Source organism: Rhagoletis pomonella, unplaced genomic scaffold, assembly GCF_013731165.1.
Source record: "Rhagoletis pomonella isolate Grant_MI unplaced genomic scaffold, Rhpom_1.0 Rhpom_scaffold_00001, whole genome shotgun sequence".
In the NCBI taxonomy this organism is placed as follows: Eukaryota; Metazoa; Arthropoda; class Insecta; order Diptera; family Tephritidae; genus Rhagoletis; species Rhagoletis pomonella.
In genome coordinates, this window is record NW_023458555.1 from 11452620 (window position 1) to 11468089 (window position 15470).

Below are 15470 nucleotides of genomic sequence, written 5' to 3' on the forward strand. Positions count from 1 at the left end.
CCATATTAAGGTAATTATTTTGAAATATAAACGAGAAAATGTAAGATTTGCAAGTAGGTGGATTTTTTTTTTTTTTTGTCGACGAGTGTAGGTGATACAGAATCGAATACATAAACTTCTTGTGGTTGAATTGACTCGACTTTCGTTGGTGGTTGCGCTATTTCTAAGTCCTAAGAGTCGTTTTCCGGTTATAACTTTTTATATTAAAATATTTTGACATTTACACACACATACATATGCCCTCACCAAAGAAGTAAAACCATTTAGATGTTCAAAAAAATGGTACATACGATAAATGCAAATGTGAAATAGGAAACCCATGCACCCTCAGAGTGAAAACCAAAACACCAAAGAAATTAGGTGAAACAGGAAAAAATAAAAAAGCGTTTGTGTGCGTTCACATTAAAAATACGTTGATCAAATTTTAATGCATACAAAAATTTTGGAAATTTACATAAAACTAAATATGTAGGAAGGCGCAAAATTAAGAAAATCAGTGTCACAAACCAAAAAGTATAATTTGAACGGTGCAATAAAGTGCTTATATACTAAATAAAGGCATTGTTTGTTTTTTTTTTTTTTTGTAGGTAATGAATGCAAAATCAAAAATATTTTTTAAAAAATAACAGTAAGCTTATTAGTAAAAATTGATGCTTAGCCAATTTGTTTATGTATTTTAAAAATGAACTATTCAAATAAAAACTAATTGATATGAGGAAATTTTTCTAAAAAAAAAAAATATTATTACAAAATTTAGCTTATAAGGCATAAACAATTTTCTTTAACAACAAAATTCGAATCAATAAAATGGCCATACAGCATTCAAGTGAACAACAACAACAACAACAATAACATTAACACAAAAGCGGACAAAAAAAAGGCCGTACGGAACATAACAGCACAGTTTTTAGCGAACGGTATATAGTATTGTCAATAATCCAGTTAGTATTTGGTGGCAATTTGGCATTATGCGGTTAGGTTTATTGTACTTATGATTATATGATTATAGGTAAATATGGTGGTAGTGGTGGTGGTGGTGGTGGTGGTGATGATGGCAGTCTTTTAACGTGTCGCGGGGACTGTCGTTTATCGTTACTATTACTATTCGGGCATCAAACTGTATCAGGTACATTGAATATTGAGCTATTTCGATTCAATTTTCATTTTAGATTAGACTAAGCTTCTATGTATATTATTTATGTACTTAGTATTTCCGGTTCGAGTGCATACAGTACGTTTAATTGTTGTGCTCATTGACTATTGGTCTACTAAGCGTAGGTTGTACGCGACCCTTGGTGCTTTTTCGGTAATAATTGTGATGCAAACAATCAATCAATTCTTACCATCATCACCGGCGCGTCCACCCACAATCGGTGTTGTGCTATGCGGTGTCGTCGTCATCGTTCGATGCTGCTGCTGCTGCTGCTCGTGTTGCTGTTGGCGTGACATCGCTGCGGCTGCTGCTGTGCCCGATAGCTGTAACGGTCGCTCATCACCACCAGCACTGCCACCGCTCATTATCGAATTGATTTCCGGACTCATTAGCAATGGTTCGAGCGGCAATTTTACATTGCGTCGACATGTTGGCGATAGCGAAGTGCTTTGTGGTTGTGAAGATCCGGCCGATGCGGATGCACTGCTGCTACTAACTCCATTCATATTCGCATATGGATTGCTGTTGCTGAGATGTTGTTGTTGAAGCTGCTGCTGCTGCTGGTGCTGATGCTGATGCTGCTGTTGGTGGTGGTGGTGGTTGTGCGCACCTACGTTGTCGTTGTAGTGTGCCATTTTAGCAGGGCGTGGCTGTTGATTGTTCGCCATGGGCGAAGTACGTTTAACACCAACTGTTATTTTAGAGAGAAGTGAAATATTTATTATTCATAAATGTGATACAACGAGTGGCGACGAAATAAAAGTACTTACTTTCCACCTTGCTGGGTGTGGTATTTGTGTCTTGCGGGTTTTGGTAATGATGCGACTGACTATGAACGTATTGCTGCTGCTGCTGTTGGTGTTGATGATGCTGCTGCTGCTGCTGATGATGATGATGAAGGTGTTGGTTATGTAAGTCGCCATTGCTGTTGTTGGTTGAAACAGCGGCAGCACGTCGTTGACGTTCTTCATGCTCCTCCTTATACTTGCGCGAAGCCATAACGTGATCCTGAAGAGAAGCAGCTAAGCCTGCGGAGCATAAAAAAAATATTTATGAAAATTGTGAAACCGAAATCAAAGCAAAACGAATAAAATATGAAATTAAATACGTAACATGTATAGTATGTACATATCATCGTTTGAAGCACAAAACCGCACATCAAGATAATGCAAAACGTCGTACGAGAGTTTGCCCAAACTTTACAGGAGAGAGTAAAATCTGCCTTATCTCAAAACGGTTCTCTATTCAATCCCTAATAATCTCTATCGATATTTTGGGATGAATGTCAGTGTCAGTTACGAGGTTTTGCAGAACCACAATACCCGGGTTTGTACTATGGATATATATATAAAAACCGGTATGCATTTGTCGAGATACTTCTCTTCCTATAGGGCTTGACTGTTTTGGGTTTCTATACCTTTGAGATCACTTGGATGAGTTGCTAGCACTGGAAGGTAGCGCTTTACTCGAGTTACTTCCTCAAGCCACATTTATAATCCTATTTGATTCATATTCTTTCTTCTTTATTGGTGTTGTAACTACCTAAGCGATTTTGGACGAGCTTATCTTCTGTGCCAATTGGAAATGCAAAGTAATGCCACCTAATCTTTCCAACGCAGAGGAGACTTTCCTTTTAGAGCTAAAGCGTTTCTGTTCATTTGAACAACATGACCTAGTCCGTTTCCACGACAGTCGGAACTGCCACTGCAGCAACACTCCCCAAAAAGGTCCGTAAATCTGTCGCAGAATCTTTCTCTCGAAAACTCTAAGAGCCGCTTCATCAGATGTTTTCATCATCCATGCCTCCGCGCTATACACCAGAACGGGCATGAACGGGTGACTTATAGAGTGTGATTTCTGTACGACGAGAGAGGACTTTACTTCTCATCAATAATATAACATTTCACAGAAAAAGTTATAAAGAAGGCAAAAATAAACCTAGGATTATCAAATATGATCGGAAAAATTTAAATTCCCAAAGTTTGTATGTACATTTACTTACATTTATCGATGCTATTATCAAATTTTGTTATCGATATGCATGCAGATGTATTAACAATCGATTTGCATACACATGTATTTACTGAAATTGTTATGGTTTTTATTATCGATAGAAATTTGTATCGATTTTTATTGAGCTCTATATATCGTTACCATGATATAGAAAGGCCCGAACTTATGTAATGACTAAAATTTTTTATTGCTTAAAATGATGTGTGGATTTCTAATTAGATGAAATGCATCAAGATCAAACAAAACGGGAATTTTGGATTTTTACTTAGTTACGGCTTTTTGTATTTCAGCGACGATGTGAGGAGATAGGGCCTTTCCATATTAACGTAAATTTTCATCGATGTTTGTCGGTCTCAAAACAAATCGTTATCATGTTATCGATCGACAAACATCTCGAAATGAATGTCTTTTGTTGTTTTTTGGTCTCGATATAAATCTTTATCGATGTTCATTGATCTCGAAATAAATCTTTATCGATGTTTATCGACCTCGAAAAAAACCTTTGTCTATGTTCATTGATCTCGATATAAACATTTATAGATTTTATATTAGTAGTATATTTACATAAATAGTATGTATATCGTTTCCTAGAATCGCCCTACATTATATATTTCCAAACTTCAACAATGAGCCCTCAAGTTTGGGCTTTTCTGGCTGCCACTTGCCATTTTCATCTATAAAAAAAAAACCCTTCACAAATACCTAGCCATGGCAATTGGTTTGTTCTACAAGCTTTCACGCCTGCTTCGGTAAATAGAGCGTAAAAATAAGTTAATCTCTCACAAGTGTCAAATATGTGTCAACCCGTGCCAAAAGTGCCCAAAGCATGAGAAACGCAAAAAACCACTTTTCGTGCCCGGAATCAACAAATCTGTTCTAAAAAATGGTACCCGCGGTCTCGTGTGGAACAAACCTAATATAACATTTATCGCTTATCTATAAAAAAAAGAAATTTAATTTTCAGTTAGCAGAGAAAAGAGCTAAACTATGTATGTCGAGAAAACGTTGTTTTTAGAGATGATTAACAATACTAACTCGCTTTTCGCAAGTAAAACAATGACACTACTTCCATCACTCACCTTCCAACGGCGGATTGCTGCCATTCAAACGGTTTCCGCGTCCACTGTTGCGTTCCTTGCTGCTCGACTTATGCGAATGCGATTGTTGATTATGATGATGATGATGCTGCTGCTGCTGCTGCTGCTGTTGTTGTTGCTGCTGATGATGATGTTGTTCATCGTTGAAATATGCTTCGATACAGCCTTTCATTTCGGCGCGTGGCAAGCTAACCGGCTGATAGTCGCGACCACGTGAGCCGCTACTAGCACCGCCAACATTACCGCCAGCAGCGTTTCGGGCAGTCGTTTCCCTACCACCGCCACCACCTACACCTCCAGCACTCACAGCCATTTGTTGTTGATATAGTGACTGATTCTGTATGTCACGCGCAGCATTGTAGCTGATATTATTACCTCGACCACTACTCGATGATGCTGGTGCTGTTGTGGCTGCCGCAGCACTACCAGTCGCTGGCTTGTGATTGTAGGCAACATGCGCTAGCGTTGCTAAATTGTGTGTGGCCTGAGTAGGAGGTGGCGATTTGCGTCCACTACTACTACTACTATTGCCCATAGTGCGCGGCGAGACGTCTATTGCGCTGCCTTGCACATGCGCCGCTTGCTCATCAAAAACACGCACGTGCACACGCTCGGGACGTTGCGCATTCGGATTGATGAGCAGACGGTCATGCGCCGCGCGATCTATGTAAGTATTGGCAGCAACTGCACTGCCAACAGCATTTGGCGGCGCACCGACTGTGCTCATATTTACTGCCGCATTGATTATGCTCTGATGCGATATCTCGAGCGTACGCTCGATTTCGCCATTCACCAGATCGCCAATGGTTTTCGTTGAGAGTGGCAATCCAGCAGCTGCGCCTGTAGGCGGCATTTGCTGATTGAGTTTCTCTTGTGAAAGGTGACGGCGCAGTGCCATTTTCGCTGGTGACACCTGCGTATAATCCGGTTGTGATGAGTTGGAACTCGGACGACTCGGCTGCGATAACGGTTGTTGGCCGCCGCCGCCACTGTTGTTCTGATGTGGCGGTAATGGTTGTGAGACCGCGGATTCGCGACTATTGCTGCGCTCGAGCGACATAAGGCGATCGCGTGTCGGTGGGTAGTACATAATGGCCGAATCTGAGTTGGCCGAACTGGAGCGTGGCGCCACGATCACTTCCTCAGCAAGTTGCTCGCGGCTGTTTGAACGTTGCGATGCGCTTAAGATGAGATTTTCCGCGGCAACGCCGGGAGCTTTGAACTCCATTTGTTGCATCAGATGTTGATGGCCGGCACCTGGGTGATGATGGGATGGCGCGCCGCCAGCAGCTGCAGCAGCGGCAGCCATCATCATTGCTTGATGTTGCTGCTGCTGCTGCTGTTGTTGTTGTTGCTGCTGCTGCTGCTGTGCAGCGTAGTGTTCGTAACTTGCCGCGCTGACAGAGCTGCGACGACGATGATGGAAGGCCAAGTCAGCTGGTGAGGCGCCAACTGCCGCGGCAGAGCCATAGTGCGCATGCTGCTGCTGCTGCAAATGCGCTAAGTGCTGTTGCTGCTGTTGTTGTTGTTGTTGTTGTTGAAGGTGCACATTGTGTTGCTGTTGCTGATATTTAGCAGTGCTACCTTTCTGCCCGCCCGTTGCAGCGGAAGACTGTTGCTTGCCGCCGCCATATTTGCCTGCACCCACGCCGCCGCTGCCGTATTGGCTATTGGCGGTAGAGAGTGGTGGCGTTATTGGTGATATGGTGGTGTTAGCATTCAAATGTGTTGGCCCCTGGGTAGCGACGGTGATGAGGTTGCTCAAATTGTTTGGCGGCTGTGCCTGTGGTGGCAACGGCGGCAAATGATTGTGGTGCGCGTGTTGTTGGTGGTGCATGTGCATTTGCTGGTGCGCGTGTTGCTGCTGATTCATGTTGTTCATAGATGACGCTGAGTGTTTGCTGCGCTTCGTCGCCGGAGACGATTGCTGTGGAGCGGAGGACAAATTCAAATCATGCATGTGGGTGGCTGACGACGAGCCAGGCATTTGATGTGCGGCCGCCTTGCGATGTTCCTGATCCTCATTTAGCGCCGAAGTGATAATGCTCTTAAGGCGGTCCTCGAAGTTAGCCACTTTGGGAGACTCCTGTATGCCGGCAGCAGCTGCAGCAGACATTAAGGACTTGCGCGCGCCAGGCAGTTCACATTTCGGCAGCATGCCGACCGCGCTGCGCAAACCGTTACCACTTGCGGAAGGTGATTGCAGCTGCTGCTGTGGCAGCTGTTGCTGGTGTTTGCCTGCAGCTATGGGCGCAGGCATCAGATTGCTATCGGCCACATAAATGGAAACCGATGGTAAATGCTCGCTGCTCGAGCTGCGCGCGTGTTGCTTCTTCTTTGACGGCGGTGTTGTCGGCACCTCCTCGTGGTATTGCGCCATATTGTTATTGTTGTGGTGATGATGGTGCATGTGTGCGGCCTGTGGCGGCGGCAGTTGCTTTCCACCTACTTGCGGGCCAGCACCAAGCGCTGCATTGTTGTACGAGTTGCCAACACCGGCAGTTGCTGAAAATTTGCCTGCCTCAATCTGACGACCGGTCTCCAGTATCTTTTGCGCCAATACCTCGGGATTGCTCTCCTCGATCTTGCCTACGTCCGGCACATCGGGCCACTCCTGGGAACGCGTACGATGATCGCGACTACGGCGCGCGCTCTTAGACGAAGCATGCCCTGAAGATTTGCTAGGCGTTGTGGGCGCGCTATGGGACACGGCACCAGCACCTGATGTGCTATTTGATGCCGTCATAGTAGTCAGCTGCAGCGGTTGTGTCGCGCCGCCACCGGTACCTGCTGGTATTAGCGTGGCGGGCATCATTGTTGGCGTTCCGCTTAGCGCTGGCGATGAGGTCGCCAATATCATGTTGGTGCCTTGAGCAAGCAACGCCGCTGCAGTGCGTCGCTCTTCGGCGGCTTTTTCCAGAAGCGCGGCCTCCTTCTCAATGCTCGACACTTGCGCGTACAACTTCTTGCGTTGCGCCAACGTGTTGGCGATCTCCTTCAGAACCAACTCGTGCGCAGCGGTTTCGCTTAACTCACTCACACTGCCAGAAGGCAGTTCCAGTTTGGTGCGTCCATTGGTGCCGCAGGTCTGCTGATAATCCGGCAAATGCTGCAGGTGTTTCTTTAGCATGCGTTTCTGCTCCAACTCACAGGCCGTGACCTGCGATTGTATCTTCTTTGCGATGCCCTGCAATTCCTTATGTCGTCCCACGATCTCCTTCGCCTTTGTTATCAGATCATTCGGTGAGGTCACATTGATGCCTAGCTCATTCATGCGCGCCTTTAGCAGCATCACACTATCATCGATTAGCACCTTAATCTGTTTGTCCAGCTGGCAGGCACGATTCTTAATGCGCTGTTTGCGCTCCTGCTCCAACTGTATTTGACGTTTTATATTCGGCACAAACGACCTCGCCTTCATCTGATCTATCATTGCCATGTATTGCGAACGGAAGACATCCAATAGAATCTGCAATGCATACGGTGTATCCTGCGGCGCCTCCGGTATTTCCAACTCCGTGTGCGACATGTTACGCGTCAACAACGACGTCAGCTGTTGGTCCACACAGCCTGGTGCCGCTGGCAATTTCTTGCTCAGCACCTCGTGTGACGTGCTCAACAGCGTCTGCTTGTGCAGCACATCCAGCCCGGCGATCTTCAGTGATTTGCGTCCGCGCGCACCCTTCTTCATGCGGCCCTTGCGACCACGTACGCCGCCGCCGCCGCCGCCACCACCACTGCCAGCGCCACCATCCTCCTTCGACGAAGAGTCTTTGCTGTTCGCCGTAGCGGCTGCAATAGCGGCCGCTTGTGCTGCCGCCTCGCGTGCAGCGGCCACTTCACGTTGGGCCGCCGCAGCAGCAGCGCTCTTGCTAGCAATTGCCGCCTTGCGCGTAAGCTTCTTGCGCTTCTTCTGCGTGACGGTGGTGCGTACGTTACGCGCCGTCGTCGTTGTCGTCGTCGTGGCGCTGCTAAAATTATTATTATTGTTCTCCTCATCATCGGACTGCGACGACTTGCCCTTCGAGCTGCTGCACCAGTCGGACCAGATCTTGCGTGTGGCCCCCCGGTTACTGTTGGCGGTGCCGCCAGTTGTGCTGCCATTCGCCGCTTCGCCTTCGCTTTCGGTCGACGTGTCCATGTCCATGTTGCTGTTACTGTTGTTATTATTGCGATGCGCCTGGGCTTGCTGTTGTTCGCGTTGTTGTTGATTTCGAGTGGCCTTGGACGACGTCGTCATGGAAGTTGTTGTCGCCGACGATGCTGTCGTCGCCGTCACCGCTGCTGTTGCCGTTGACTGATTGTGGTTGCTATTGTTGTTGTTAAGATGCGCCGCCGGCGAATTGGTGCGTTGCGTGTTGCTGTTGGAGGAGTTCGAAGATGACGAGTTGGCAGCGGAGGAGCTAGAGTGCGCGTTGTTGCTGTTGCTGTTGTTTTGGTTTTGGTTATGATGGTGATGATTGTTGAGTGCGTGATTGTTAGCCTCACGTTTGGCACGATCGCGTGTGGTACGCGTGGAACCTGGAAGAAGGAAGAAGAGAAGAGAAAATGAGAATTTGATTAGTTAAAGGGACGAAAGAAATGTTTCGGGGTAGGGGAAGGCGCCAACGACGTTTTGCGCAAAATCGGTACACAACATAAATAATTGGTCTCGCCTTTTGGGATACACAGAATTAACAAAACAAATAAAGTAGAAACATATTTTTTTAAATTAAAATTGCAAATCCAACAAAATGCTGGAAGGAACATAAACGAAACTGAGCGGATGTGTTTCATGAATTTGAATTGGATTGAAATGCCGTGTGTTGTAGGGTGACTGTTTTGTGTAAATTTTTTCGGACAATAGACCTTCCGTTTTTTCTTTTTTTCAGATTTAGTTCGAAGCGCAGCTCAATAGGTTTACTTATAACAGTTTTTAGGCGACTTTTTTTACTAAATTTATTTTCATAAATTATTTTTTGTTTAAATTATTTCACGTTTTTAATTAATGATTTATGATTCGTTTTTTTTTTTAATAATTTCTTTATTAAATGTTTTTATTAAAGTTTTTTTGTTATCAATTTCTATTTGTAAATATTTATTAAATTTGTTTATTTTATGTATGTATGTATATTATTTTTATAATTCGTTTTAGTAAATGTGACTATTTTTTTCTCGTTGGTGGTGTATGAACATTTTTTAACTGACTTAAAAAAAAAGGAGGAGGTTATTAATTTGTCGGAATATTTTTTATTTATGTATTTTACCGCATAACTTTGGACCACGTTAACCGATTTCTATAATTCTTCTCTTTTTTTTTAAGGAAAGGTGGTACCTCAGAGGTGGTCCCATACTAATTTGTTTTAGATCCGATCATTGGATCATGAAAAAATTAACGGTATTCCTAAATTTTTATATGAGAATTGAAGTCGGTTTTGCTTTTTGCCTAACAATTACTTGTGTTTTGTATAATTTTTTCTTTTTCTTTTTATAATTTAATTACTTAATTTATTTTTAATATATTATAAATTTTTTTGTATTTCCTTTACATTTCTTTTCCATTTTTAAATTGGTTTTTAATTTTTGTAATTCTCCTAGATTTATTATTTTGGTTTTTGCTTTTTAATTTTTTGTGTTGGAAGCTATTTTTTATACTTTTATTTAACTATCATTGTCTGGTAAGCCGCTCACTTTGACGGCATGTTTTTATGTATATTTTTATAATTTTTTTTTGTTCATGTTTTCATTGATATCGAACCCATTTGTACTTACCGACATGATCGTTTTCAGCACCTTTTTGAGTTTTCAGGCGTTGAAAATAACGCTCCAATATCGTACGATCAATTGTATGTAAATAGTACGATACTGGCTTACAGGTCCATGAGACCGAACCCTTGAGTGGCGGTATTTCGCTGACATGCATTATAGTGCCGATGTCGCTGAGGTTTCTGTGGAAGAGAAAGAGCAGAAACAAAAATTATATTCGCATCTTGACTATCTCGCTTATGCTGAGGTTCGACTAGGCATTGAAATGACAAAATGACAAAAAAATGTGTGCTGTTAAAAAGGAAACAATCTAAGTAAATGACTATTTAGGTTAACGTAGCTTTTTATTAATTTATTGCCCAGTGGACTAAAGTAGAGTAGAGAGACTAAATATCTTATCGAAAGTCTTCCTCCTCTGGATTCTATAACTCAAAGGCATAGAAGGCAACGAGGCGGGCATGATTGTCAGGAAGGCTGCAGCAGGCAACACCAATCGGGCCATGGCACCTCTTGAGCATAGGATCATAAAAGAGCTTAGAATAGAAGAAAGAACGAATAGCACTGGAATAAATTTACTTGGCAATGCCGGATAAAAAATTAAAAAATGTAATTGGTATGCAAACAGGTCATTGCAAATTAAAAATTACCTTTACAAAATTAAGATCTATTCTAACCGAGCGCTTCATGCCGTTTTTGTGACGCGGGAGCTGAGATTTCTGAGTCTAGCTCTCCGAATGCAAGGCAATATCGAAGAGATAGTATAAATACTATGAGCCATAAAGCCAAAACACATGCACTGGATGGCACCAAACACCCTAATGGATTTCTGAATCGAGTTAAGACTTCTTTAAGGCTCTTCATAAGCTGATTATGACGCATTAAATTAATCATCAGTAACTAGTATAGATATTTCGAATACATTTTTTTAGACAATTTTTAATTAATTTTTTTTTTTTTTTTTTTTTTTGAATTTAAACTTCAACTTCTCCTTAATCCGAGTAATTTCTTCCACCAACTTACCTATCCGTAATGCGAAAATTCAGCGGACAAAACGATTTCGATGATACAATACGCGCACCATCACGCAAATCTGCGAAACGCTCCTTCAGCTGATGATCGACATTCGGTCCGAAGGCAAAATTATTTACGAAAACCAATGAAGATGAGGTAATCTTCTCACGATGTTCGTCAACTAAAAAATCGCCTTTTATCAATTTATATTCGCAGTAGCGTTTACCAAACCACGCCATAAATTGACGAAAATACGTATCCATGCGTTCGGCATAGCGGGCGGGCGTATCTGCCTTTTCGATGCCCACGCACGCTTTAAGCGGAAAAGAGCCGGCCATTTGTAGTACAACTTGGCCAACACCCGAACCCAGATCAATGAATGTATCATCGTTGGTTACATTCACATGTTTGATCATTTGTTGGACAAGTTCATACGATGTCTCGCCATAGACTTCGGGTGAGAAGGGTTCGTAATTGTTGAGTTTATCCGGATCGAGTACGGCAGCATTATAGACTAATTGCAAAATATGTCTAAGTAAGCTGGGATGAGCGAATTTATTCAAACGCTCAGCGGGCAGTGAAGTTCCTTTTTCCTGTGAGAGAAGGAGAGAGAGAGAGAGAGAGCAAGAAGTAAATATTCAGTTATTAAATTAGTACTATTTTTTAACAAAGTAAAAAATTAAAATATGAGAATATATAATTTTTATATAGAAATTCCTCTACACAATATAATTTCAAGTATCTATTGGTACGCAGAGACGGTCCAAGAAAGGAGGACAGCACAGGTGCGGGTATTTATGGACCCGGCACTAAAGTTTCTGTTACAATGGACAGAGAGTCCGAAGATTTTCAGAGGACTTTTTACTTATATTTTCAGACAACTAAACGGACAATATGGGCCGCTGTAGCCATGTGGTTAGAGGTGCGTGCTTCCACTCCGCAGGACCAAGGTTTAATACCTGGTGAAACCAACATCCAAACAAAAATTATAGAAAAAGGTATTTTCGAAGTAATGATCACCCCTCGGCAGGCAATGGCAAACCTCAGACTGCCAAGAAAATGCTTCTCATAAAATGTATTTGCCGTTCGGAGGCGGCGTAAAACTGTAGGAGCCACCATTTGCATAAAAACATCATTTGTATAACGCCACAAATTGGGGGAGAAGCTCGGCAAATCATTTAGCAAAATTATAAGCGCCAAAATATGCAAATCTCCAGTAGGATGATCACCTACAAGTTTGTCAAGGAGTGTTTTGAAATTCGTCCACTCTTGGCAGCGATGAACGAGATCGCCGGCGAACTGGAGAGGGAAGGTTGATCATGTTTCTCTCCACTCAGGTAGTGGACTACGAGACTTAACGAGTTAATGAGTGGGTAAAGTACAAAGTAAGTAAAAGTAAAATTTTGGATTAATAAAACTTAGTAAGTTTTTAAATTAGCACAAATGTCCAGATTTCAAAGCAGCCAAATTCTATGTCCCATTTTTATATCAAGCGTAAATACATACAATATGTTACCATTACAGCTAAAGTTGGTATATTTAAAATAGTTAAAATAGTTAATACTCACCAATGCAACAATACTGTCAACAGCCTTGTTGAATCGATCGACAAGATTTGTCATAGTCTTATAGCAGGCAGTGTCAATTTGATTGAGATTAATCTCTTCGAATGCGGATGAGATGCTTGGCAATTCTTCGCACACGAACTTGATCGTGTCGATAATATCGATGCCATTGTCGTGCTTGTCCTGACCGCTGCCAACTTGTAGGGGCCAAGGGAAGGTGACCACTTCAGAGGAGCCAGCAGGAGAACGCAACACCAAATCTTTGACTTGTGGTGTTGCCATATTGTGTTACTGTGTCGAAATATTCGATGATGGCAATGCCGATGACGATGATAGCGCGGCCGATATTCTACATACGCGCAAAAGCAATGCAGCTAGTCTCGACCAATCTATTCGAGAGTCGTCGGCAGCCAATGGGCAGTATTTTTGCTTTCGCGCGAGCTACGTTGTGTAGGATGTGATCTAGTGATTGGTGCGTTGAATGACGACGGAAGAGTGAATTGTGCGAGCAGGTGGTCGGTCAGGTGGTTGGGCGTACGAGACGGGTGCGTTGGTACGGTAGTTGGCGCGCGCGTTAGTCGACGGTGCCTGAAACTCTACTACTCTTTCACTCAGCTACGATACAGACAGACTTTGGCTTTCCGAGAATTCCCACTGCGACTACAGACCACCGACGACCAACACCAACAACAGTTCCGACGACACACCGCCACCAACGCCACCAACAACGACACAATGGTGTTGCCGGTGATCACTTAACTTGACAATGGATTGGCAACGCCTCAGTCGCTTTCACTTTTAGATTTTCTTAGCGACGGCTTTTGGAGTCTGATCTTGCAGTAACGTAAAAGAGCGCGCAGGGTATTCAATTCGCAAGATTTGCATAGATTACACAAAGCGAAATTTGCTCGGAGTCAGACGAAGTGCACTGACGACTGACTGGTGGAAATGGCGCGCGCGCTCTTTTACTTTGTCCTCACTGCTTTTTGACAATCAGCCCTCGCACTGTGCTCTTACCACTTACGCCCTGCTGACTACTACTACTCGCATACGCTGGCCGCCAATTGCTGCTCTGGACACCTCCTTGTTTGTTGATGATTGTTCGCCGTGCGTGCTGTATTGATTTGATGAACTTATCGTTGTAATTTGTACTTTTTCTTTAAATTTTTTTGCTTATTCCACTTTTTTAACCTAATATTCAATTTTTATTTTTTATTTTTTTCGTTTGTATATTTTTCTTTTAAATTTAGATGTTTTCAGCTCATTTATGTATGCGTATGGGTGTCATTTACTAATTGTTTATTTTTTTTTTGTGGATTTTAGTGTTTTTGGTGGTGAAATTGAGAATCTGCTTCGCTTGCTAATGATTTCGCAAAATGATTTAAATGATTTTTAAAAACTAAATAAAAATTGCACCAAAGACAAAAATATATCTTTTGGCGTGAAAATATAACGAAACAATTTTGCAGCGAAACAACAACAACAGCAACCACATTTCACAGATATGTAGACTGACTTTAGGGTGAGTAGGTGAAAGTGACGAGCGAACCTGTCTGTCAGAATGTCAGAAGGAATCTTGTAATGAACTAATGTTGTCACAGCTGCAAATAAGGCATGAAAATGGAATGCAAATAAGCCAATTTCGTAAATTACGATCACTGATCACGAAATCAGATAAGGCAGATCTATGAATAAAGCAGATCTATAAATAAAGCTAAGATGAGCAGCTGTTATCGAACCTCAAAAATGCTTGGTGCTCAGAAATTTCTTTGGAATTCGGAATCTGATCAGTGATCGCGTATTGGGCAGAATCCACAGATCCATATTCAACATATGTAAATATTTATGCAGACATCAAGAAGGTGGATGCTGCTGAGTGAGTAGCTCAGTAGCTGAATGAATAAATGTTGAGGCTTTGATCGCCATTGTGCGGAATTAGTGATCTTCGAAGAAATTTTCAGCGAGTTCTAAAACTGTTTCTGAAGAATATCGAATGAGAATCATATACAGCTTTATAGAGCTCGCAAAATATCGCTGGATAGCGACTAATGTACGAAAATATAGCTCAAAGCATATCGAAAAGTTAGGAGAGATGCCAGAAAGAATTCAACTGCTTTTAGTTATTCTAAGTAAGCCTTCCGTTCGTGAGCTGATTTTCACTTTTATTTGTGTGACAACAATTGTCATTGTGGTAGTTTCCAGCTCAACCACATTGTATACAAATTCCTTCTTATTTCACTTTCTTTCTCCCTACTCTTGTAGCTCGCAAGAGTTAGTCAAATGTTTGTCAGTCTTTTGATACTTTATGTAGTTTTTTTTTTTTTTTTTGTTACAAATGGATTTCTGAAGTTGACGATTTTGGTGGAATATGGAGTGAGCGTTGGAACAAGTTCTATTTTTTGTATGTTGAATTTAAAGTGCAGCTATTTTGGTTTAACACAAAAATTTGTGATTATTTCGCAAAAACTACAACTTCAACGTTTATTTGAATGTTTATCTTCACAAGAAATTTAGTCCTCCTTTTTTTTTAAATGCGTGCATGTGTGTGTGTGTATCTACGAATATGTGTTATTTTTTCGGGAAACTTTTTCTGCACATTTAAATTTATTTATTTGGCGCGAAATGATCGAGTTACGGCTATCAGATTTAAACGATTTTTTTTTTTAGTTTAACGTTATCTCTTGTCTGTTATTTTTTTTTTTAGTTTTTTTTTTACGAGAAGTACGAGTAATTGCAAAGTAGTCTGTAAAAGAAAGAAACAGAAAGGGTAAACATAAATAAATAAGGTATAAAATAATTTATATGAAATATATGTTTGTATGTATGTCGCATGAATGCAGGATGTATGAATACTTTATAAATAAATACATAAATATAAGTATTTAG

The 15470-nt window shown here is 42.0% G+C and overlaps 1 protein-coding gene across 1 annotated transcript in view; it reads right to left on the reverse strand.

The window, feature by feature from the left end:
* The window catches only part of LOC118738843 (histone-lysine N-methyltransferase, H3 lysine-79 specific), a 167068-nt gene that overhangs the window by 11617 nt on the left and 139981 nt on the right, over positions 1-15470 (reverse strand). Inside the window, exons 2-7 of the mRNA XM_036469855.1 lie at positions 12588-13944; positions 11029-11612; positions 10015-10190; positions 4246-8784; positions 1924-2181; positions 1344-1844 (exon numbers count right to left, since the gene is read on the reverse strand). Coding sequence (XP_036325748.1) covers positions 1344-1844; positions 1924-2181; positions 4246-8784; positions 10015-10190; positions 11029-11612; positions 12588-12866 — 6337 coding nt within the window. The 5' untranslated portion in view covers positions 12867-13944. The remainder of the gene's footprint in view (positions 1-1343; positions 1845-1923; positions 2182-4245; positions 8785-10014; positions 10191-11028; positions 11613-12587; positions 13945-15470) is intronic.